The sequence below is a fragment of the Eptatretus burgeri genome, chromosome 3, assembly GCF_056783735.1.
Source record: "Eptatretus burgeri isolate ZD-2024b chromosome 3, Ebu_testis_v1, whole genome shotgun sequence".
Classification (NCBI taxonomy): domain Eukaryota; kingdom Metazoa; phylum Chordata; class Myxini; order Myxiniformes; family Myxinidae; genus Eptatretus; species Eptatretus burgeri.
This window is the reverse complement of record NC_140963.1, coordinates 72,488,913-72,514,119: the sequence shown is the minus strand read 5'-3', so window position 1 is coordinate 72,514,119 and position 25,207 is coordinate 72,488,913. Positions and strand designations below refer to the sequence as shown.

The 25,207-nt window shown below is 41.6% G+C and overlaps 2 protein-coding genes across 5 annotated transcripts in view; one reads left to right on the top strand and one right to left on the bottom strand.

Annotated features, from left to right (window-relative positions):
• Positions 1 to 25,207, bottom strand: part of LOC147030173 (transmembrane protein 163a-like) — a 324,697-nt gene that overhangs the window by 267,947 nt on the left and 31,543 nt on the right. The window lies entirely within an intron of this gene.
• LOC147030172 (cyclin-T2-like) overlaps positions 9,034 to 25,207 on the top strand; it is a 49,535-nt gene continuing 33,361 nt past the window's right edge. The window contains exons 1-3 of one of the 4 annotated variants that reach the window (XM_085873955.1): positions 9,034 to 9,155; positions 9,257 to 9,414; positions 25,114 to 25,195. In XM_085873955.1, the coding sequence (XP_085730081.1) occupies positions 9,275 to 9,414; positions 25,114 to 25,195 (222 nt within the window). In that variant the 5' untranslated portion in view covers positions 9,034 to 9,155; positions 9,257 to 9,274. Of the gene's footprint in view, positions 9,156 to 9,256; positions 9,415 to 23,015; positions 23,083 to 25,113; positions 25,196 to 25,207 lie in introns of those variants that run through there. The other 3 variants (XM_085873956.1, XM_085873957.1, XM_085873959.1) reach the window with 3 other exon arrangements.

The window sequence follows — 25,207 nt, the reverse complement described above, 5'->3', positions numbered from 1 at the left end:
TCCGTGGGAAGCTCCGCCTAAGCGTTCCCACCTCGAGATGTGGTGCGTTATCACCAGATTGGTCACTTTGCTGGGGCTCGTGGCAATGTGTGCTCCGTCCTCGCAATCGCACACCAACAACAAGCGCAGAGCCAGCGAAGGGGAGGCAAGGAAAAGCAGGCAATGAAGAGCCAAGAGGAGCAGAGAAGAGAGGGCGAACAGCTCTGCACTCCGCCTTTTATATGCCCCGGGCGAAGGGTGGGGTGACAACCCGAAAGCGACGCACTGTGGCCAGAATTCTGCTTCTCTATTGGGCCACAGGGGCCCTAGCCATGTCCTGCCAGGCTCCCGGGGCCGGAAACGGTCTCAGTCTCCCATCCGGCTCGACACGGGTGTTTAATGGAGGGAGTTCAACATCAGGTATGAGCCTGCACCCTGGCCCTGAATGTGCTCCGAGTACAGTCCGAATGCTGAATAGCAATGGACATTCCCCACCACCCATGGGTCCCCCTCATGAGCCAAAATGCACACCCAGGCCCCATACCAAACTCTTGGATCGTCCTTCCCATGACCACTCCTCGCCACCCCTGTCTTGGCGACTGGACGAGGGTCGTATCAATTTTGCATGCTCACCCGCGACATCCCCCTGCGAGATGCGGTCGAGCTATTAACGTTGGTTGCTCGGCCCCACATCACGTGGTCTGAGGACAGTCCGAGTCGTGCAGCACTCCTCTGTATAGTGTCGAATTGTAGCCACGCATTGGTACAAGGGGGTGTGGGAATATTTTTCCCATGAGCGGGAGGCGTTTGTGATCGAAGTCGTGAGCTTTGGTGAGTGAATTGTGAAGCAAAGTGGAAATTGGCGCACAGATTTGAATGAAATAATGGCGTGCGATGCCCGTGCATGGGTTGTGTAGTGTTTAATGGAGGGAGTGTGGTGGTTCCAAGCCAAGGGAGGCATCATAGTGTGCTTATTACTCATCACAAGTTGCACAGCATGTGTGCTTGCTTACTTGTACCATGGCTAAGAGGAAAGAGTTCGAGTAGAAATCAGTATATGAGATAGAGATAGTTAATAGACCAAACCAGAGACCAACGCAACATACTTCTTCCCGTTAACCCATTAGACATGAGGGGAAGCTCAAACTGCATGAAGACTAACGAAATAACTGCCTGGGGATCACTGTATGTTGGGTACCATTGCCTTAGGGGCATGCGATTTCACAGAACCGCAACACTACCCCCCTCCCTTTTGCTAGACTCAACCCGAGTCGTTCAACATTCGTGTGGCAGAGTGGTGTAGTTTCTCCTCGTATGCTTTCCCGATGGATCCCTGATTGTGGCATTTCAAATACATGTCCGCCTAAAAAAAACAAAAAACAAGTGCATTGCGTATTGAAGCCAGCAGACTCCTACAGACATCCTTATACTACATTTCTGGAATTGAATGAAACAAACATGTGGGTTATAACTATATACATTTCTAATATTTACATTACCCATGGACCAGGACCTGTGACTCAAGGGAAGAAAGCACAGCAAATGAAAATTTGCGGATGAGTGCAACAGCAGGTGGTTCACACAGCCTGGCATCTTCAGGGCCCCAAATGGTCCTTTTGTTTTTTTTCTTTTTCCTAGCTGCTGGAGACAACTTACCCGAACATGGCAGGCCACACGCAGTCTCACAGTCAAATTGAACTGGCCTTTATCAATAAAGAGGTCTAGGTTGTCAGTCCCTGGTAATGCGACTGCCTGCATGGCAGTCCCTGCAAACACTTCCATAAAAAGATGGTCCTGGGGCTCATGGCAAGGTTCAGTGATGATATGGCAATGTGTGGTACATGGAGTAGAGGCAAATAAAGGTGTGGGCAAGGCATGGCAAGTGGAGTCAAAGCAAAGGCATGGCAAAGGCAGACCAGGTAAGGTGCAGTAGGTCGGCATATGAAGCTGGCCGGCCTAGTGGTGGTCTCGTGTAGTTGTGGAGGGAGTGTGGTGGCGTTGGTTGGTCCAAAAACGGCTTCGGTCCTATCCTATGGTCTCCCCCCATCCTTTTGCCTATGCCTGTCCTTGTCCATTCCCACCCCCGTTAGATTAGAACAAAGCAATTAGATTTAGATTCTTTTTCGTTATTTTTTAAACATGTGTGTCCCTAACCCTTTTATCGTCTTTGTTCGGCAAACCTTTCCTCACCGTCCGTTCCCAATCCCAAAGGTCCCTTTAAAGAGGATCAAGAAAGAGACAAGTAAACCTGTCCAGAAGTCCAATACAGGCTCAGAATAACTCCCACAGGCCTCAGCATTCTCACGATGAGTCCAGCAGCCTACGAACAGTGAAGGGATGGATGGTGTGAAGGGGTACACATATTCTAATCTATCCGAACCTTTAGTAATCCATAAACTATCCCCGGGGATTTTCCACACGCCTGTTTATTTAAACTATTGGTTCTAACAACCACGATTCCCGTCGCCTGTGTTGGTGTTCATTAATAATTTGGGCCTTGCCCATGAATTTTCCTCCGTGCTCTCGCACAATTTCTCGTATGAGAGCTATTACAACATACAACAAGGGGAGTAGGAGACAAGAGGGGTGGGATAGGGAAGGAAAAAAAAACAGCATGGAAGAGAGACATGAGGAGATATGAGGAAGGGATTGGGATGGGGTGGGTTACACAGGGTAAACAAGAGGAACACCACAGGGACTTTCAGGTCCTTACACAACAGTGACTTTCAGGAAGAAAAGCAGGGAATTTGAAGGAGGTGGGTTTGGGCCAGAGTAGTGGGGGTAGAAAAGATCGTGGTTTTGGATGGGGGAAGATTAGAGATGGTGGTGAACAGCTGTTTTGATAACCTGGAGGGAAGAGTGGGATGGAAGAGAGCATGGGAGTTTGTTCCAAAGGTGGGAAAACAGAGGAATGAAAGAATGAAGGTGAGCAGTGATTCTTGATTTTGGCAGTTTTACCAGAAGGAGGTTGCTGGCGGACCTTGAGCACCCTGCGGAAATATGGAGGGGGGGGGGACATATCTCAGACAGAGCAGGGGGGTTGAGGCTAGAGAGGAGATGGTGGAAGACAGAAAGACCATCGATCTGCCTCCGGTGAGAATCTGAGAGACAAAGATTCAGCCTAATCGAGGGAGATACCAATGATCCTAAATGCCATGGTTTCCACAGAGTGAAGCCACGAAAGGTGAGAGGCAGGAGCAGCAGCCCAGAGGGGAGAGCAGTACTCCATCAGGCTTCGGACGAAAGCTTTGCATGTGGTCAGGAGCTCATTTGGGCCAAGGGAGGACTTTGCACGACAGAAGATGCCGTCGGTGACAGTATTGGAGGTCAGGTTGGAAAATATGTGGTTTTCCCAGGAGAGATCAATGCAGATAGTGAGACCCAGAAGCTTGAATGAAAGGAATTCTTCAAGAGGATTGTTGAGAAAATAGATTGGGGGGGGGAGGGGTTCAATACGGTCCTTTTGGAGAGACATCGTGAGAGTGTGAGATTTGTCAGGATTGAAAGACATGGTCCACGTGATGGACCAGTTTGTGATTTTATCCAGATCTGCGTAGAGCGAAGAAGCTGCGGCTTGACAGACGGTACGACAGAGGGTGGAGTCATCAGAAAAGAAATGGCAATGGCAGTCGATACCCCATAAATAACTCCCCGACATTCCCTCAGAGAACGAGGGATGAGGGCCAACACTTGGACACCACCAAAAAAGGAGTTTCTCAAAAAAATTCTCGCTGCGCTACAAAAAAAAAATTTTTTTTTTTTTAAATTTTTTTCTTTATACCCGAAAATTAAGTAATACATCATTTACTTAATGCTGATTTTTTTTTACTTAAAAAAAAACAACCTAATACCCGAATTTCTTTTCAAATTTTTTTTCTATGCACTGGATCAGTAAATCACTTGTTCCAAGCTTTCCACCTCCACCACCTCAGGTGAAGGAGGTTATGTTTCCACCCCCTGTTTGTTTGTCTGTTTGTGTACAGGATATCTCAAAAAAGTTGTGAACAGATCAGAATGAAATTTTGTGGACAAGTTCGGTGTTTGACAAGGACGAACTGATTAGATTTTGGTGAAGATCCGGATTCGGATCCGACTATTGGAATTTTTAAAGTGATTCTTCACCATTGAGAGAAGAGGGATATATATCATATCATTCACCTTCACCATTGAGAACTAAAAAAACGATATATATCATATCTCAAAAAGATGTGCACGGATTCGGACGAAACTTGGTGGACATGTTGGGTGTGTGACAAGGAAGAATTGATTCAATTTTGGTGAAGATCCGAATCCGGATCCAGATACGATAATTATTTAATTTTTAAAGTGATTCTTCACCATTGAGAGATCGGGCGAAAAACGATATAATACTGTATGGCATGATATCTCAAAAAAGTATTGGGCCTGATATGTTCTCGTGGATCAGGCATTATGTGGCGGAGGTATGTGCTCTCCAGAATGCCCTTTAATTAGCACTGGGAAGTCACCAAATTCTTTCCCAATTCAAGAAGCCATTTTAATTGGGTTGTCGAATATTAATGATTTGGAGCCTTCCAGCACAGAGATTGGGAATTTGTCTGTTGGGAATTTATCCCCCAATATGAAGACCTGGGTGTAAGAAGTACTTAAGTCACATTTTTGAAAAAAAACGAGCTGGCACCAGTATTATAATCTAGAATGGCCAGAGCATCATTTGATACCAAAATATTCTGAAAATAAGTACTCAAGTCCTGTATATTGGCATATGGTCATATGGTCATTGTTGAATTCACTAAAATGTAGTGCAAGAAATACCCAAGTACATAATGTTTGAGAAAGAAGTTCCTAAGTCCATGACTGTCCAATCAAAATGCTAGTACGTGTCACGTGGCAAGCTGTGAAAATGGCGACCATGGAGGCTGGACAGCATGGTGTGAATGAGGATAACCCTGATAACAGGCATGACGGGGACAAAAAACGTAAAAGAAACCCTGGAGACTGGGCGAGAAAGACAATGAAGGATGCCAAGGCATCAGGTATGAAGTTTTTATGCATTATACTTTGCTGGTACTGAAAAAGGCACCACATTAGTCATCAGCTTTTGAACCCTCATAAAACTGTGCATGTGGCAGTGCAGTGCAGTGCAGTGCAATGCTGTGCTGACCCAGATTCCCCATGTATTGGATGTATGTACACTGTACAGCCCCATGAGACGTAGCAAAAATGACTGTTTGGCAATCAAAAATGAGCAATAAAGGGCTTTGTGTGTTAAAAGTACCCAAGTCCAGCCATTTTGTCGCAAAAAGTACCTAAGTCCAGGTATTTAGCCACAAAAAAGTACTTAAGTCCAAAACTAATATTCTCGTTTTATTCGTAATAAAGGATTATTTTTCCACAAAAAAAGGGTTTGTCTGCTCTGCATAGCCCCTGGAACCAGCAACAGGCTCCATAGTTTGCCACCTATAAAAAAAAGTATGCAGCATGTTTTGAAAACTTTGATCCTCAATATATCAAAAGTGTTATTTTGTGATTAAAGTACCGGTACTTCTTGCACTCAGGTCTTCAATTCCTCAAGGAGCTTTATCGCATTCGGCAAATCTGACTCATCACGACTTCCCTGACCAGGTGTACTCCTCTTCACGCCCGAACATCTCACAGCTCTATGGCCCTTTGTAAGGGCCGTCCCCTTCATCATTGCCCGATACGGGCTCCATTGTCACACTCATCTAAAGAGGGCCACAGACAGAGAAATTTAACCCAGATGTTAAACAAACACAGGAAGAACTCAGAAGCACCCTCCAATCCAGAAACCTCCTGCCAACGACTCTCAACCCCGCTGAAGAGAATACCGATCCCTCCACACTTCAATCCTCTCACCTATCAACCCAAAATGATGAAAAAGTGAGCGTTTCATGTGTTCAGCGAGGTCGCCAAGTGACCGAGAATTGAGTGAAAAGTGCCTGAAGGGGTCTAGAGGGAGGAGTGGGGTCTAGAGGGCATGCTCCCCCAGAAAATGTTTGCCTCCTGGTGTGTCTTGGATGCAATTTTCTGCATTCTTGTACCAAATTCATCCATTTTTTTTTCAGTCAGAGGATAGGTTTTTTATGTCATTAATGTTTAATCCACTGCATGAACTAAAATAAATGAACCAACAACATGAACAAACAAGACATATGTTTTATTTTTTTTAATCGACAGATCAAATGCTGTTCAGGAATTAGAATCATCCTCTTTATAATTAAAATGTATTCTTTCAGCATATTGATCGTATTTCCCAGTATAGCCCTTATTTAGATGACGTCACTGGTCACGTGACTGTGGCAGCTCCGCCATATTGAGTGGCAAGAAAGTATACCGCGTCCATAACAACCGATAGTCTCTACTTCAACGACACTGTTATTTCGAAGCAAGCGATTTTTTTTTCTTCTGCAAATGGGTAAGAGTCGTTGTGCCCCGGGATGTACTCAGCGATATACTAAAGGCTCTGGAGTGCAGTTTTACCGCTTTCCCGCTGAAGTAGACCGACAGAATCTTTGGATATCGGTTCTGAGAAGAGAAAAATGGCGACCATGACTGGTTGTGTGGCCTTCATTTTGTCTCTGGTATGTAACCAATTTCTGATACGTTATTTCAGTAGTTGGTATTAAATAGCTGGTGGTTACAAAACATTGTCCGATTTGTATCGTTAAAATGCATTATATCCCTTGTTTTATTGACAGAATGAGATAGGCTAGATCGCCTTTCTAACAGCTGTCTAACACGCACAGTTCTGAGTCGTTTCACTACAGAAAGTCACATCGATATGTACAATACATTAAAAACTAGAACGGGCACTCATAGAGCGCATACCTTCGCTGCCACTACTTTTTTGTTCTTGGTATGAGTGTGGGGAACTGGTTTCATATGAATGGTCTTATGACACAAACCACATATCTATGATGTCATGACCCCCCCCGCCGACTTTCGGGGGCTACGGACTAAACAACAATCAACTCACGTCGTTTTGGCAAGTCTTCACTCGCAAGCTCGGTGAATACAACGTTTCAACAAGAGAAGGTAATCTCGTTTGATGCTGGTTTCATGCAAATCGAATAAGAATTGACCGAGTTATGCCGAAAACCGCATATTTTTCAAGGGCGTGACCCCCCCCCCCCCTCTGACATTTTACCCCAACCGGTGACATGTGTTACGACGTCATTGTGTCACAAGATTGGGCATTAAATTCTGAACATTTTGGTGCTGGGTTCATGTAAAGCCGACAAGAATTGACCGAGTTATGCCAAAAACCGCATATTTTTCAAGGGCGTGACCCCTGACCTTTGACCCCTAACCGGTAACAAGAGTATGGGCGTCATTGTGTCATATTGCATATCACAAGATGAGGCGTTGAATTCTGAACATTTTGGCGTTAGTTGCATGCAAATTGAATAAAAATTGACCGTGTTATCGTAAAAAGACGATTTTGACCTTTTCGTGACCTTGACCTTGACCTTTGACCCGAACGATCCCAAAATCTAATCGAATGCTTCCTGGCTAATAACCAATTATCCCACCAAATTTCATGCAATTCGGTTTAATACTTTTTGAGTTATACGAATCACAAGATTACAAATAAATCAATCAATCAATCAATAAATAAATAAATAAATAAATACACGCCGACCAAAACATAACCTTTCGCAGAATGCGAAGGTAAAAAACTAGCACTTGTTAATATCCACAGCAGCGTGGCATTACACCGGATGTTTGTCATGGAAAAAAATATAATGTATCTGGAAGGAAACTGACGAACGAAAATTTTCAACAAACTTAGCATTTGGACAAGAGCTTCACTTGAAATGAACTTGTGGCAGCAGTCAGGTTAAAAAATGTGACGCTGGTTGCTGAACAAAACAAGCAACAACGAAAATACAATAATAAGTGAAATGAAAGAAAACAGGCTTACCTTTACCTCACGATAATACAGTTCTTGTCAGCTTTCGTCGAGATTATGTCACGAACAAACCCGGCGACATAATATGAGTAAGCGTCCATACTCTTGAAGGCTTTCAGGTTGGTTTGAGTGAAAGGACTCGGCGTTTCAACAAGGTGAACATAGATGTCAGGGAAAACGATTTGAGGCCAAAATTTCCTTTCTGTTGTCCATTTATCCTTTGAAATAATATAAGGATCTTCACTAAGACCACACAGCTTCAGTTTTTCGCAGTACCTCTTCTTAGAAATATCATCTAATCCGTGGAAATCGCCCAGAAGTTCGCGTGACACGTGGTAGCCATGATTGTTGGCCACTCAATATGGCGGAGCCCAACCTTCCGCTGTGACGTCACTCGCTTCGTGCAGAGAGTCAATTTTGTGGCGATTTCGCGCGAAAAATGAACCTCCCAGTAACGAGACATTTCATTGGATCAGGATGGTCGTCGATAATTGACCAATCACACCCCGTCTCTCATGTAGGAAGTGCGGAGCAATGTGAAGCAATTGGAAGCAATTTTTTTTTTTTAAAGTGTGAGAATGTATAGCGAGAACGTCAGAACGTGACTTTCAATAGAAAGTCGTGTCTCACGGCAAAAACGTGCGAGTCGACGGGTGTGAAACTTTCAAACCCCCCTTCCCAGCCATCACAGACCACGATCCAACTCACCATCTTGCTGCACATCAGTAAAAAGAAAAAATGACCTCGGACAAGTTCCTAATGACCTGGGGGGGGGAGGATGGGGGTCATAAAAAAGCTCTGTTTGAGAGAATGCCAAATTGCTATCGGGCGGTGTATAAATTAACAGACCGCTGCTTTGATCGCTGAGCTCGATTTTTTTTTCACAAGGCCCACGACACCTATCAGCTGAAAATCCTTTTAACTGCCGCTGTGGTATTTTTACAGTTGAAGGAAAACTTATAGGGATTGCGAATATGATAGCTCCGAGGCGTCTTTGGCTTTGCAAAGCAGGATACACAAACATGGCGGCGTTTTTACTTAATTAAATAATATAATGTGGGTGGAGTCAGGCGAACTGTCCAGCCAATGGGTGGAACGGAAGGTTACAGGCAGACACACCCACATTATTATTATTGAGGTAATAAATATAATACTTGTACATAAATATCACGATGAGGCTCAAACGTTTTGGTTTTGTTGGCCAGGAAGTGCAGCCGCGTTTGTGTGAAAGGTGTGTTCCGCTCGTGCGAACACTTTGAAGGAGGTGGGATTCGAATGTACATCATTATGTTAGTGTTGAACTGATGAATTGTAATCACACGTTCCCTGTATTTAATTATTATTATTATTTATTTTTTATACAAGACACGCCCTCCCGCGTTAATGGCGGACCGCTGGAGATTCAGCGGCGAGCGCTTGTTGGAGACTCCGTCGAGGCGCTGCGGGTTGAATCCCGATGGGGAACTGGCGGCTCGTCAACACACGGCGGAGCAGATCAACGAGCTGGGAGTCCAGCTGGGCGTGTATCCTTGGCTCGTATTGACACGTTTAACGAGACCCTTTGGAAGGGACGGACGGCCATCTGGATTTATCAGAGTGTGGAGTTCGTTCGTTCGTTCGTTCGTTCGTTCGTTCGTTCGTTCGTTCGTTCGTTCGTTCGTTCGTTCGTTCGTTCGTTCGTTCGTTCGTTCGTTCGTTCGTTCGTTCGTTCGTTCGTTCGTTCGTTCGTTCGTTCGTTCGTTCGTTCGTTCGTTCGTTCGTTCGTTCGTTCGTTCGTTCGTTCGTTCGTTCGTTCGTTCGTTCGTTCGTTCGTTCGTTCGTTCGTTCGTTCGTTCGTTCGTTCGTTCGTTCGTTCGTTCGTTCGTTCGTTCGTTCGTTCGTTCGTTCGTTCGTTCGTTCGTTCGTTCGTTCGTTCGTTCGTTCGTTCGTTCGTTCGTTCGTTCGTTCGTTCGTTCGTTCGTTCGTTCATGGTTTTTTAAGATCAGGTAGTATGTTATATTTAAGGTAATATGTGCATAATTTTTATATATGATCACATGATGGAATGTGTGATGTGAGTTGTAACGAGGTTATAATACATTTAAGGCTAAGCGCAAGTAAGTGGTTACCACTCTGTTTCAAAAATGTCAAAAAATGAAGTTTGTTCCATTGCCTTCTCACTACATTTTCCTGAAAGTGCAAGTCTGAGTTAAGAACAAAAAACCGTATCACCTAATTACATATATGATACTTTGAAGAAGGGGTACCTATTCTGAAGGTTTTGCGAGTTTTCAATGAAATTACCTAATTTTTTTTTTTTTCCTTTTTTGGCAAAATAAATTAACGTCATAGTATGTAAGTTATTCTAGCAACTAATGTAAAAATGAAAATACCAATTTCTGGGATTATTGAGAAATTATACATACCTTTTTTTTTATTACTGCTCTATTCAGTGACTGCAGATGCTGAAAAGCACTAAAAGAGATTTATCGAACAAATTCTTGGACGTAAATTTTCAATTCAATCAATTCTGGGAGTAACAAAAAGCTCTCTAAATTCTCCAAAACTGTTTTAACTGCCTTCTAAATTAATAAAATATTTTTTAAATACCTGGAAAAATATTTTGAATTTTTTTAAAGAAAATGAATTTTTTAATCGAATTCAAAAAAGTGTGACGTGCAGTCGGACAAAAATGCAAAATTACTCTAAACCAAAGCCAAGCATGTTTTCAATATATTTTTATGCTATTATATCTATATCACTGTGCCCCATTTGTAAATATATTTTAGTGAAAATAATCTGATGCACAGAAGAATAAAAGCATTTTTTTTAAAAACGTGACGTGCAGTTGGACATTTGGGTTGCAAATTTCGGTCAAGCTGCTGTAATTAAGTATCCACCCGGATCATCTCAATTTTTACAGCGCGTGCGCTGTATACAATTGCACCGAGTTTGAAATGTCCCCGGCGTCGTCTACCACGTCTCCGGTGGGTCCGGTGTCCCCCCGTCCCCCCCTCCCCCGCGTCCCTCAAGACAGCCAATGACGGCCGTCCGGTAGGTGCAGTGCGTAACCTCGACGGAAATGGCGACAATTGACGGAAATACCCGAGTATTTCAATGGAAATTTGTGAAACTAATGTGTTATATATGTGAAAACCATTTAATTTATTGCTTGACGGCAAAAAACGAAGAAACGCTCCCCTCATGTACGAACGAAAGACGTCATTTCCGTCCACCATGGCATTTCGCGCCGAACGCAGAAGATTAAGTTCTTCTTATGCCATCATTCTCTTTAATATTAGCCATAAACAAGTGTTTCGTCATGCATTAGTAGTTGAAATTTACTTACAATCATTCTTTTGCGGCCTCCTGCCACGCTGTATCGAACGATTTCATTCCTTCTGTTGTATATAAAGGTGCTTATCACAATAATAACAAGATTTTTACATTTTAAATATTAAGTACGCTTTTTAATTGTTTTTCAACTGAAAAAGCATAAATTGCATATTTTAACATTAGTGTATTCATTTGATTCACCACACGTGCTGCATTGAAGGATTTCACTTGTTTTACATTGATTATTGGTAATGTGAATAATTTAAGACATAAATTTGAGTTATTGATAAACTAGTCATTTTGTTAGGGAATTCCATAGTCCCAGGCTCTAAAAGGGCAATAAAACAAGAAAAAATAAAAATATGCCATAATGTGCATATCGCAGGTTGAGAGACATAATGTTGTAACTGCATTTTTGGCGAAATTGAATAAAATGGCTCTCATGTCTTTCAGCACCATATTTCGCGGGTTGAGAGACATAATGTTGTAACTGAAAATTTCCCATTTCCTGCAAATCGCTAATGAAAGATAAATATGACCAGTGTTGAAAGACACGAGAGCTATTTTATTCAATTTAGCCAAAAATGCAGTTACAACATTATGTCTCTCAACCCGCGATATATCATGCGAATCCACCACTGACCGACACAAATGCTGATTTTCTCAGACGGTGGGTGACAACCTTTTGATTAGACTAGTACGTGCCCGTAAAAAAAAAAATAATAATAATAAATAAATAAACCACACAGGCCGTTTCTTCGCTCTCACGTGCCCGTACATGCGTGACCCGGAAGTTCGATATTATTCACAGTTACGATTATTCGCAATTTATTTTTAATACCCAATTATTCAATTAGCGCCAATGCATTTTACCTTTTCACAATGTCGTGGCAAGGAAAAACAAAAGAGAAGAGAAGAGAGAGAAAAAAATTACTTCCTGGTTCAGAGCCATTACCAGCACTCTGATGTTCCTGAAATTTATACACCGTCTAATATGAAAACGATCATAACTTGGGCCATTGTGTTTATCTATAAATGCGCATAAGAAATCGAGAAATTATTAGAATACACGAAGTCATCACAATCCGGAAGTCCGTACGTTGTAACTCATAATGGGGAACGTGACTGTGCTTCCCTTCCCCATCGGCCACGCCCACGCAACAACGCGTCTTCCCATTGGTTTGGTAAATAAATGGTCATAACTTGGGAACCACTTGTCCGATTAATATCAAACCTTGAAAAGGCACATCCTCAGGTCCCCAGCAATATACCTGGCAAGTTTCAATTAGATCGGACCAGAGGTTGTCGAGAAACAGCGGACACACACACACACACACACACACACACACACACACACACACACACACACACACACACACACACACACACACACACACACACACACACACACCCACACACACACACACACACACACACACACACACACACACACACACACACACACACACACACTGCTGGAATTATAGATAGATGAGAAATTTCATATAGAATGTTTTATATGTTGTATTTTTGCATGGTCTAATATATGTCATATTTTAAGGTGAAACAAGAAAAAAGGCCAATACTGGGCATGTATATTCAATAAAAATCCTGTAGATTCAGTAATATACATCATAGACCCATGAACCTATATATTTTAAGGTCCGATGGAGCACTGTCTGTGCAACGAATCAAATTTCATGACCAGTAGTAGTCTTTGTGACTTTCAAAAATGCCACTCAAGTCAGGGTATGCCCGAAAATAGGGGTGGTAACCACTTACATGCGCTTAGCCTTGAGTCCTCGAGCGAGTAGAGTTTGATGGGTTGAGTGGTTGACTGCATGGACGCAACCGAGTTTGTGGATCTACTGATGTCGGTAATCTACTGCGTAGATGGCAAGTGACCCGGATTTCACGGGTTTGACCCGTTTTCCTTTCTTTCCTTGAAACCCAAATTGGATGGAAAGTGTGAACAATTTCAAAAACGCAATGTTTGGCTTCCATTTCACTCAAGGATTCACACTGTTATAGACTGAACAAACGCCTTCACGTCCGTATTTCAGTGAAGGAGCCGGCCCGAGTGAAGGACACAGACACCGTGGAAGGACGCCATTTGTTCTGCGTATGCTCAGCCTCCCCGCGACGTCATGACGTCATTCAACATAATACTGCACTCCTCCCTCCTATATATGTATATATCATTATAATTCTGATGTAGCATTTGTATTACACCGTGAATTCTAAACCCTTGAATAAAGCATCGAATGCATTCATCTCCTTGGTTATTGTTTTCACAACAGTTGTTACAATTTGCATACAAAAGGAACATTTCCTACTGTAACTTCGTCCCTTTACAAGCAATCGACCGAAGATAACCTCAACAATGTTTCCGAACGTTGGAATGAGAATAAACACAAAATGTACTTAAACAATCAGCATTTTCTTTACTCAAAAACTCCCTAACCCACTGTTGTACAATTCGAGTTGAACTACAGATCTAACGTGAATAGAGTTTTAGACACTTTTGTGGACCTTCTGACAGGTGTTGGTGTTATGGTTACCTCCTACTGCCTACTGGTGAGGGTGAAACTGCTGGTTTCTCATTTACAAGTTTTTTTTTAATCTCCTGGTTCTGGTATTGGATTTACAAACTCCTCTGGAGGTTCTAAACTAACTGGAAGATGAATTGAGGGGATATCTCGTCTTGGTTCTACTTCAAGCAAGTAATCTCTCTCTCGCGGCTTTGGTGTTTGCTCTTGAGACTCATCTGCGATCAAATGATCTGCGTGTACATATCGGCGGTTATTTCCTGGTATCCTGACTAGGTACGTACGAGGACCTTTAATGGATACGATTGTACCAGGTATCCACTTCTCTTTTCCTCCCCTTAAATTTCCAACACGCACCGGCTGATACATGTCATATTGACAAACGCTCGGGTGGAACCCGTCATGTTGAAATTTTGAAGCTATATGCTTCTTTTCAACTCTTTGTTGTTGAGTTCTTGGAACAGTTCTGCGGGTGTCTTTTCCTCTTGGATCAGGTTTGAGGACAAATTGGGAATGAATTTTCCATAGTAGTTTACCATCCCCAACAGAGATTTTAATTCGGACACATCTGTTGGTTTCTCTGATTTTTGAATTGCCTCTAACTTGTTCTGTAAAGGGCGAATCCCCTCGGCACTCAAACTTGATCGAGATATTCAAGTCGTGCCTTAAAAATTTACATTTTATACCATTTAGTCACACATTGTGCTTCTTCAATGTTTGTAACACCTTTTTAACACCTTCACATGCTGATCTACAGTTTCAGTGGCTACCACTGTCATTCATATAGCAATGAACATTTTCTATTCCTCACAGCATTTTGTCTATGGTTTCTTGAAGCCATATCTTCACATCTGGTATTTCGATATTCCTTCTGAGTGCTGTTATATCAATGTGGTATTCCAGAGCTCCATTGCTTTCTCAACCCGTTTGATGATTTGTGGATTGATTTAATGAAAAATAAAAAAAAAATTACATGCATTTTATCCACAAATGTTGGGACTGTCAAAAGCTTTTTCAAGTCTGGTATATCCAGGCGGTGGACAGTTTGATTCTTCACATTTTGCAATTTTCAAGTACGGCCTTGTTCAGTAGTAGGTGGTCAATTGTTCCATAACAACCTCTCTTGCATCCATTTTGTTCTGTCTCTAAAACTTCTTGTTGTGTTAGGTGATGGAACATCATTTCTGTGATTATTCCTATCAGAAGTTTGTATGTTGTTGGTCGACAGGTATTGGCCAATATTTGTGAGGAAGTTGGGTTTCTTCTGATTTAGGAATGAGAAAGGTGTTTCTTTACATAAGCCACTTATCCACTGACTTTTTTTTTCCTCTTGGATCAGTTTGTTGAATGACCTGGTGTAATGATTGTGGAGAACATCAAATTGTTTTAACCAGAAATATGGAATTCCATCTGGGCCTGGGCTTTCAAAGTTTGGCATTTCTTTCAAGTTGTTTTCTCATTTTTTTTCCCCTCCATCAATAATCATTAGGGGGATTTCCCCCTATGTGTTGCTTCTTTTCCAAGTTCGGGATTCATTCCGCTTCCTTGTTATGTTCTTTCCGATCTTCAAATCTTACTTTCCAGAATTTTTCGAGCTTTTGTTTATATCTTCCTTGCTATCATTTCTATTTTGAGTTTGTTTTCAGCACCCAAACACTTGAGGTGTTTGTCTTCGATTTTGAATTTGTTTTTTTTATTCTTTGGATTCTCTTTTTACCTCCACCACCGAAGGTGGATGGAGGCTGTTTCCACCACTGTTTGTTTGCTTGTTTGTTTGTGAACAAAATATCTCAACAATTGTGGGCATATTCAGACCAAATTTGGTGAAGAGTGACGAGGACAAAATGATTAGATTTTGGTGAAGATCCAAATGCAGATCTGAATTTTTTTTATATATATTTTTGTAAAGGGATTCTTCACCTTTAAGTGATAGGGCTAAAACTATACAGAGCACGATGTCTCAAAGTGATGGACGGATCTGGACGAAACTTGGTGGATGAGTTAGTTAGGTGATCATAACAAGCCAATTAACTTTTATTTGAGGATACCACAGGACACCTTCAGGGGTCTTGTCGAGTCCATGTCTTGGCGGGTCGGCACTGTTTTGGTGGCACAGAAGGACCAACAGCATATTAGGCAGGTGGTCATAATGTTTTGGCTCATCAGTGTATATATATACTGTATGTGTATATATATATATATATATATATATATGTATGTATGTATGTATGTATGTATGTGTATATATATATATATATATATATATATATATATATATATATATATATGTATATATATATATATATGTATATACAATATACTGCGAGGTTGATCGTCAGCCCTACAAAACCAGCATAGGTCTTAATAGGAATAATTACATCCCATTACTGATGAATAAGCACACTCGGCAGTGTAATAGTTGGAGCATCCACTCTGAATCTGGGTGGTCAGTGGTTAAAACCCCAGCCGAGTCATTCCATAGACCAGGGGTCGCCAACGCCTAGATTGCGAGTGACTGGTAGCTCATATTAAATGTGGAAAAAATTAAAATAAACTAAAAAGCTGCATTCACATGGTGAAAAAAATTGACGCACAGTCTTAATAAAGATAGTAACACAATAATAAAGTTAATGTTTTTATGTTTGACTTACTAAAACAATGTTGAGTCCAAATTTCCATATATGCAGCTGGCCTATTCAAGCAGAACTGTTTGGCCTGACAACAACAACAACAACAACAACCTCTGACAGAGAGGCATGGTAGTGGGAGTTGAGTGAACTCTGTAATGGGAAGAGTCTTTCCTTTATTGTTGGGATACTGTATCAATTTCTTTCACTCTTACAGGAAATTAAAGTTTTTATGGAATCAAAAAAATGAAGATACCACCAAATTATCAAACATCGCATGGCTGTTTGATTTGGCATTTCTCACAGATATGACGGCAACATTGAACGCCCTGAACTGTGGATTGCAACGGAAACGGAAGACAATTGCCGACATGATTCATGCAGTGAAAGTTTTCAAGGCAAATCGTTACCTGATATAACAAGTCCAGTGAAGGAGAATGCAACATTTTCCTTCTATATTCCAAACGCCAGGAGAAAATGAGGTTGCTATCGGAATTGTGGACATTGTGACAGGTCCAGTGATTTCCTGTCCAGCTTGGCTTAGAGTTCAACGACAGAATTCATGATTTTGAGGAGATGGAGCCGTGTGATGTTGCAGATCACCTTCATGGAAGTTGATGTTTGTGACATTTCTGACCAAATTAGTGTGCTGTTTCACCTTGATTGTATCCCTTTGGAAATTGAGATCATCAGCCTTCAAAATGACATTCAGTTGAAATCAAGGTCATCTGCCACAGATTTCTGGAGTCTCGTGGATACTGAAAAGTACAATAGCATCCGCAAAGTAGCAACGAAAGTGGTTTCCCTATTTGGCTCGACCGATCTTTGCGAATCTGCCCTTTTCCGACATGAATTGCGCCAAATTTAAATTTCGAACCCATCTGACAGATGAGCATTTCAACGGCTCCATCGCATTTGCCCTGTCAGGATACACACCAGACGATGCAGTGTCGAGTTTCACACTGAACTAAAGGTAAAGTTTAATTTTCCTTCACTTTAAATATTTATTTTGTAATTGGACGGCTGTAGTTAAATTTGCACCTTTTATCAATTCATAAATTTTAAATTCATGTTTCCGTAGCTCTTGGAATATTTCGTTCTTCAAAAGTAGCTTGCATTGAAAAGAAGGTTGGTGACCCCTGCCAGAGACTTTAAAAAGTCATATAGTACGTGCTCCTTCCTTACTTGACACTCAGCTTTGGAAAGTATAGGGCATGGGCAAACAACACTGGGAAGGCAATGATAAACCGCCTGGCGTAAGCATTGCCATGAAACTGCTTTGGCAGCACCAACGTTCTGTAAAGAGTAGGGTACATCAAAAAAAGTGATAAATGAAAGCCAAAGGAGCATCTATTTATTACGTATGCACTCGAGGTTGGTGGGGATAAATTGGGAATAATATAATTGAGAGAAGGAAACATCGCAGAGATAGGTGACAGGAGTCGGAGAGTGGCAAGATGGAGCAGGGAAGGTGCTTGCAACAGTCTCGCGCATAAACGAGGAGGGTGCCCTCATCTTTTGCTTATGGAATACAGAGATAGCCAAATGTTTTATTTTTAAAAACGAATTGGCTGAACCTCTCTCGAATACCATCATGTAATTATTTCAGACTTTCATACAAAATTTGGAATCTCCCCCTCGCCATGTTTTTCCCCCTTCCCAACTTTGTTTTCCCTTTCCCTCTCCATTTTCACCATTTTCTTGTCCTTTTTCGAAATCCGCATCCTTCCCCCACCCCTCCTCCTTGCATACCCATCTTTACCAAAACCACTGGGACAATAACGAAATGTGTGGTTAATTTGCACCCGTTTATTATATTTTTAAACTGTCACTAGCACCCTTTAGCAAGTGTAATATTGCACCATTCCTCCTTCATAACAAGTGTAAGTTCGGTGGTGGATTGTGTTCTGTTGTCTCTCGCACTCGACCGGAGTTCCAAGATACCCCCAAAAGTGCTTTAGTTTGCTCTGAGTGAGGCTTTGGGGTTGGTTACCGCCGCAGATTTCCAATGTTGTCCTCAAAACGATTCCTGACATACCGTCGTATGGCAAGGTGTGTTGTCCTGCTGGTACATGCTATGGCCCTCAATGTAGTCTTGTATCATAGCCAGTGGAGTTGCATTGTCCCAAAATTTCAAAAATATTGACCTTTACGAAGCATTTGCTGCTTTGCATTGTAGGAAAAGAGGTGTGTGTGCAAATTGTAAGGGTTCATTTCAAATTTAACGTGGTGTCCTTTATATTTTAGGGAGTGTATGTTATGTTGTTGGCCCTCAACATACACTTCCATTGAACACCATGGTTTATCATCGACCCATCCTTGCCAAAGGGACGAGTCACTGCTATAATCCAAGCATCTTTTCCCTCTCGAGCAAAACATCGCGCAGCCACTTCTACTTGTAAAAATTGCAATTTAACCCAAAGGGAGAGAAATATGGATTATCACGGTCACCTCACCAGGTGCTGCATTGATTTATCCCTACCCAGTGTCTTTTGGACTCGTAGCTTGGCACAGACTCGTAAAATGTCAGATCCATGTGATTGTGTCCATTTATGTAACGAACTTCATAGTCTTGAAAAAAATTTTTTCCTGAATGCGAGTAGGAATGGAAAAAAATAAAAGGTCGTTCAAGGTTGATATGGACTTTTTATTCCAGAAAAATCAAAAAAAAAATACAGGGAAGTTTGAGGGAATTCTCACCCAAGGTGCCTGTGGGTAAAAAAAAGACCCAGTGGGGAATGGTCCTACTACTTCAAAACTTAAAATAGATGTCCCTGATTGATTACAGCATTGAGCATTACCCATGAGGTGGCTGAATGTCGAAAACCATTTCCTGTCATGAGCGGAGAAGGCAGTGAACATTTAAACCATCTCAAACGGCTTTTGTTGTTGACTTCGGAGTAGAATGTTGACCCAGACAGAGTAATTTATCCACTAATTGACGTACTGGAAGCATTTCAGAATTGGGAGGGAGGGGGAGAAATGCATAAAAGAACATTTTGATATCTATGTATAAATATATAAAGTGTACACACATGACTTGGGGATTAATTACACTGTAGTTATATCCTCATGAGTGTCTCACGTTTAAGGCGTATGTTAACCCCAATTAGCATCGACCAGAATCGTATGTACAGTTGGATCGTTGAATTGTGGTATAGTAGTTGGATCATATGCATAGTCACCCTTTCTCCTTGTCTGTCTTCCCCCCATCTCCCATCCATGTTTAATCCTGAAATTACCCCCCCCCCCCAATTGTACTTTCATGCATAAATCACATTCACGAATGGCTGTTTCATGTGTGTTACGAGGGAGCCTCGAAAGCGGGTTTTACAATCACGGCTGTGCCACATGTGTTGAATCTCGCACAACCGAGACATCAAAAGTACATGCGCAAGACCAGTGCAGTAGGCGACGGGAGTAATGGCTATACAAGGCTATGATCACGGTCGCACGCGAGGCAGATTGATAGAGGTACGGCTGGGATGCCCAGCCAGCGACACACACACAAACAGAAAAAGAGATACAGGACTCTAAACTGATACTACTGGGACCATCATGTCTTTCTTAAAGCTGGGACCATCAAAGCTCTCCTCTTCTCTCGGATTCAAACCCCGGGACTCACACAGCCCAGAGTGCCCAGCTATCGGCCAGACCCAACCTCTCTCTCGAGGTTGAGACCTCTCAAGAGTGTGCCGGTGTTGCATCCTCAGCACTTCAGGAAAGACCCACACACACCACACTTGCACATAGTCTCTTTCATCCTGTGTTTCTGACTCGGTCTGCCTGTGATGGGATTTGTGCTGAGGATAACCGAGATACTGTTACCGTCTATTTAAGCACACCATCCGTTTATCTGCGTCTTTTGATTGCGTTTCACTTCCTGTGTCCCCATCTCAGTATTTATTTATAAAACTTGTTTGGTTTTAAATGAGTGGCTATGTATTGTGGGCTGTGGATCCATCCTTCAGCATTAGTACATTACCCACGTTAAGCCAACCGCACGTGGTGAAATTAGTAATCGGCATTGTGGTGGATTTTCCGCACATTCACCTCCGTTTGGTGTCTTCGGAGATAATTATTCTCCAGCGGTCTCACGATGCCTGTTATGAAAATTGAGTCATCACAAAATATATATTGGGGGAGAGAGAGGGTACTTGGCAGTGATTTGGGGATGTTGGACATTGAAAAGCTATGGAGTTATTGGCCTAATTGGAGATAACTTATGCCTGCAGGTCGGTGGCAGCACTGCCTGACCCCACATCCCAATGTACAACCGATAACAGCGTTTGGTAGCCTCAAAATGGATTGCAATGCCAATGTGTGGTGGCTTAAAACCATGCCCAGATTCTAAAGTACTGACATCCAAAAGTTGGGGCCTCTCGGTGCTACGGTTTGATCGTGAAAGAATAACGTGCAAACACTTAGAAATATTTGTAAGATTTCATCGTTTTCAATGCACCACACGTGCTGGAAACCCGACGTCGTCCCTCGTCATCCTACCCCCGTGTCGTGCTGGGTACCCCACCCAAGCTGGATCACCTGATCAAGATTGGGTTATTCAGACTTCAGTAAACCATCAATAATATTCATGTTTAAAGCTGGAGCAAAAAATTAATCTGAGTGTGCACCATGGCAGTGATGGGCCAAACGGCATCACTTGCTTGTTACCTCTGCTACTGAAGGTGAAGGAGGTGATGTTTCCACCCCTTTTGTCTTTGTTTGTTTGCTTGTCTGTCTGTGCATAGGATATCACAAAAAGCTGGGGATGGATCCGGATGAAATTTTTGTGGACAGGTTCGGTGTGTAGAAGGATGAACTGATTATATTTTGGTGAAGATCCGGATCCGGCTGCAATAATTTTTGAAGTGATTCTTCACCGTTGAGAGATGGGGCTAAACTAATATATAGCACAATGTCTCAAAAAGTTGTAGACGGATTCAGAGGAATCTTGGTGGACAGGTTGGATGTGTGGCAAGGACGAATTGTTTCGATTTTGGTGAAGATCCGAATATGGATCTGGATACGAGAATTATTTATTTTTTAAAGTGATTCGTCACCATTGAGAGATGGGGCCAAAAACGATATATAGCATGATATTTCAAAAAATGTATTGGGCCAGATATGTTCTCGTGGATCAGGCATTGTGTGGCGGAGGTATGCGTTCTACCGAGTGCCCTTCTTGTTTGAGGTCAGTTTCTAGATTTCCAGAGTTAAAAATACACACACACTTGCCTTGTGAGGAGTGGGGAGAGGGGGGTAGAGTTGTGTCCACGACTTGACCCTGGGTACCCCCCAGAGCATGAAAAACTTGGTGGAAATTGGCCCAGGTGGTTTTTTTTCTGTTTTTTTTTAGACATGCACACATGTACAAACAGAGAATTTCCTTGTTTTTGGGGGGGAGGGGAGGGGGCAGCTAGCTTAGAACATTGCCCAGATTCTGAAGTACCTACACCCAAAATTTGGGCCTCTATGTGGTATGGTTTGGCCATGAAAGAATATCATACAAACACTTAAAATGAAAAATCACTTGTAGAGCGACACTTGGTGAAGCGGAACGGCACTCGGTCGATCACGTACCTCCACCAGGCTGAACAGTTTACATTTTGTATCACACTGATAGGCTGGATCTGAATCCAGACCTGAACCAAAATCGAATCGGCTTGTTCTTGTTGCCTAACCAACTTGTCCAACTTGTTTTGTCACAAGTCATCCACAATTTTTAGAGATATCATGCTGTACATAGTTTTTGGCCGCATCTCTCAATGGTGAAGAATCACTTGAAGCAATTCTTGGATCCGGATTCGAATCTCCACCAAAATTGAATCAATTGTTCCTTTTCACACACCAAACCGGTCCACAAAGTTTCTGCAGAATGTATCCATAATCTTTTGAGATATCATGCTGTATATCGTTTTTGGCCCTATCTCTCAATGGTGAAGAATCGCTTGAAAAATTCTCGAATCCAGATCTGGATTCAGATCTTCACTAAAATCTAATCAATTAATCCTTTTCGCACACCCAACCTGTCCACAAAGTTTCATCTGAATCCATCAATAGCTTTTTGAGATATCATGCAATATTGTTTATAGCCCCATCTCTCAATGGTGAAGAATCGGTTAAAAACTAAATAATTCTCGTATAAAGATCTGGATTTGGATATTCACTAAAATTGAATCAATTTCTCCCAGTGACACTACCAACCTGACCACCAAGTTTTGTGTGAATCCATCCATTCCCTTTTGAGATATTGTGCTACATATCGTTTTTGGCCCTCCCTCAATGGTGAAGAATCACTTTAAAAATTCTCAGATCTGGATTTGGATCTTCACCAAAATTAAGCATTGCTGTCTTTGGCCGGTCAACTACATTCACAAAAATTTCAGAACGATTACTTGAAAACTGTGGCCAAAAATCGTGTGACAGACAGACAGAACCAGTGAGTTGGTGTCAAGGCCACCCAATGCTCGCCTATTTATACATTTATGGTTTTTAAAAGACTAGTCTAATAATATTTTTCGCAGCGTCTCGCGTAGTGAACGCTGCTCATTGAGAGCTCGGCGTTGTTGTTGTTCTTCTTCTTGTTCTTGTTCTTCTTCTTGTGAAGACAAAACCTTAACCTCTAGGACTCAGCTCTTGTATATACCAAGATCCGGATCTCCTTAAATACTAAGCACATGGACACATCCTCGCATTGACGGTGCCTTTTGAGAGCGTCTATCGTGAACTTTTAAATATATTCGGACATTTGCTTTAAAGTTTCCAAAAGTTCACGTTACTATTTAAAGATTATTCCATTTATCGTATTGTAATTTCGTGAATACACTATTTATTTCGTAAATACACTATTTATCGTAAATATGTAAATACACTATTTATTTCGTAAATACACTATTTATCGTAAATACACTATGACGGGTCTCACTATTGGCTTCATCAAGGCACGTGACGAAATATCAGAAGTTGTTGTATTTTTTATTATTATTATTTTTTTAGCCGACAAAACCTTTAGGACGCTGCTCTTGGAAACATTTGTCCTTGTTTATAAAGCATTGCAGTAAAGTCTGATCCAAATAATTTTAAAGCAATATATGTATTTGTATATTGTAATCAGTAAAAAATAGTGTGGTCGATAAAAAACATTAGAAAGGAAATAACTTTAACGTTGATGTGCTACAAAAAAGTTAAGTTCAAAACAGGTCAAAAATGTAAAACATTTGAAATTATTTTTTAATTTCAACTTCACTACATCAATAGTATACCCCAATGGAACCTCCATGCCAAATATCAGCATCCTAGTACACATTAAATGAATGGCAAGCTTCTAAATAACTTGCACCAAGAACTTTAATATTTTCACGCTCATGCTGACGCTCATGCCGGGGGTATCGCTATAGCTCTCTGTTCTTCGAACAGGCGAGCTAAAAACGCTACGGACAAACATACTTGGCGAAAAAAAAAATCGCCAAGTAAAAATATTTATAAGATTATGTTCCCATTTGGAGAACAGCTGGGAGTGTGGCAGACTGCAGTCCAAAAGAATCATGGCCTTGTGTTTAATATTCAGCTCTGTACGTTTGCATATCTGACAGTTCCCTGAGGATTGTCAAATATGTCCCCAGAATGCACTAACCATATCAAATTCCAAGTCAGAATGAATGGTTGTTTCCACACTTGCAATATTTGCATCCAATTGTTCTTCAATTTCATCCAGTGATTCTTCCAAAATCGGATGTTGAACACGTTTAATATTTTCCTTGAGTGACAGCAGTTGCGGTTGCGTGAAGATAAATGACTCGGATCATTTACCAATTCACGGTAATATTTAACTCTCTGACAATTTAAACGCACGACTGTGGAAGACGTATTGCCAAACTGTGCGACTAATTCAGGGTAAGCAATATCATTGCACAAAATTTCAGCACTGACCTTTTTTTATGCCTCCGCCAACGATGTCACCGGGGGCATTGTTTTCGGGTTGTCCGTCCGGCTGTCCGTCCATGTTAGTTTTTTGTTACCACACCAACTTAAGAAAAGCTGAATGGATCTAAATCAAACTTGGTACAAGTATGCATTATGATAAAATGATTAGATTATGGGGGCAAGAGGTCAAAGGTCAGAGGTCCTGTTGGGTAAAAATTATGTTACCATGCTAACTTGTGAACCAGACTTTGACCAAACTTGGTATCAGTATATTATGATGCATAGATGAACTTGTAAGATTTTGGCATCCAGAGGTCAAAGGTAAGAGGTCGTGTCAGATAAAAATGTGGTACTTCGGAACAGCTGAAGGGATTTAAATCAAACTTGGTTCAAGTATGTATTTATGATATAATAATTTGGGTAGAGGCATATCGTTCATCGTGATGCTGAAGAGTGCCATTCTCGTTCTTTTTCTTTCTTACGTGTTCTATATTAAATGGTCCACATCAACACTACACTGCCTCCATATAATTTATTTGCTTACATTGGTAATACTGAGTTAAGCACAATTCAGGTTTTATTCACGAACTCAATCTTGCTGTCTCACTTTAAACTACCACCTTTATCTGCCACCACTCCAGCCATCCCAATGCTTGAATGATAATAATCAGATAGTAAATTGTATAATTCGATTCAAATTGTTCATCAGCGCTTTCCATAGCATCTCAGATAGTATTTTGGGTGTGGTGTTTTGTTTATATTGCTCATTTTTTGATCCATGCCCTGTTTTCTTGACTGTTATGCCTAGCTCTCAGCTGACCATCAGCACAGCAATTGTGTACATGCGTCGTTTCTACATGTTTCACTCCTTTACCAAGTTCGAAGGCAATGTAAGAACTCTA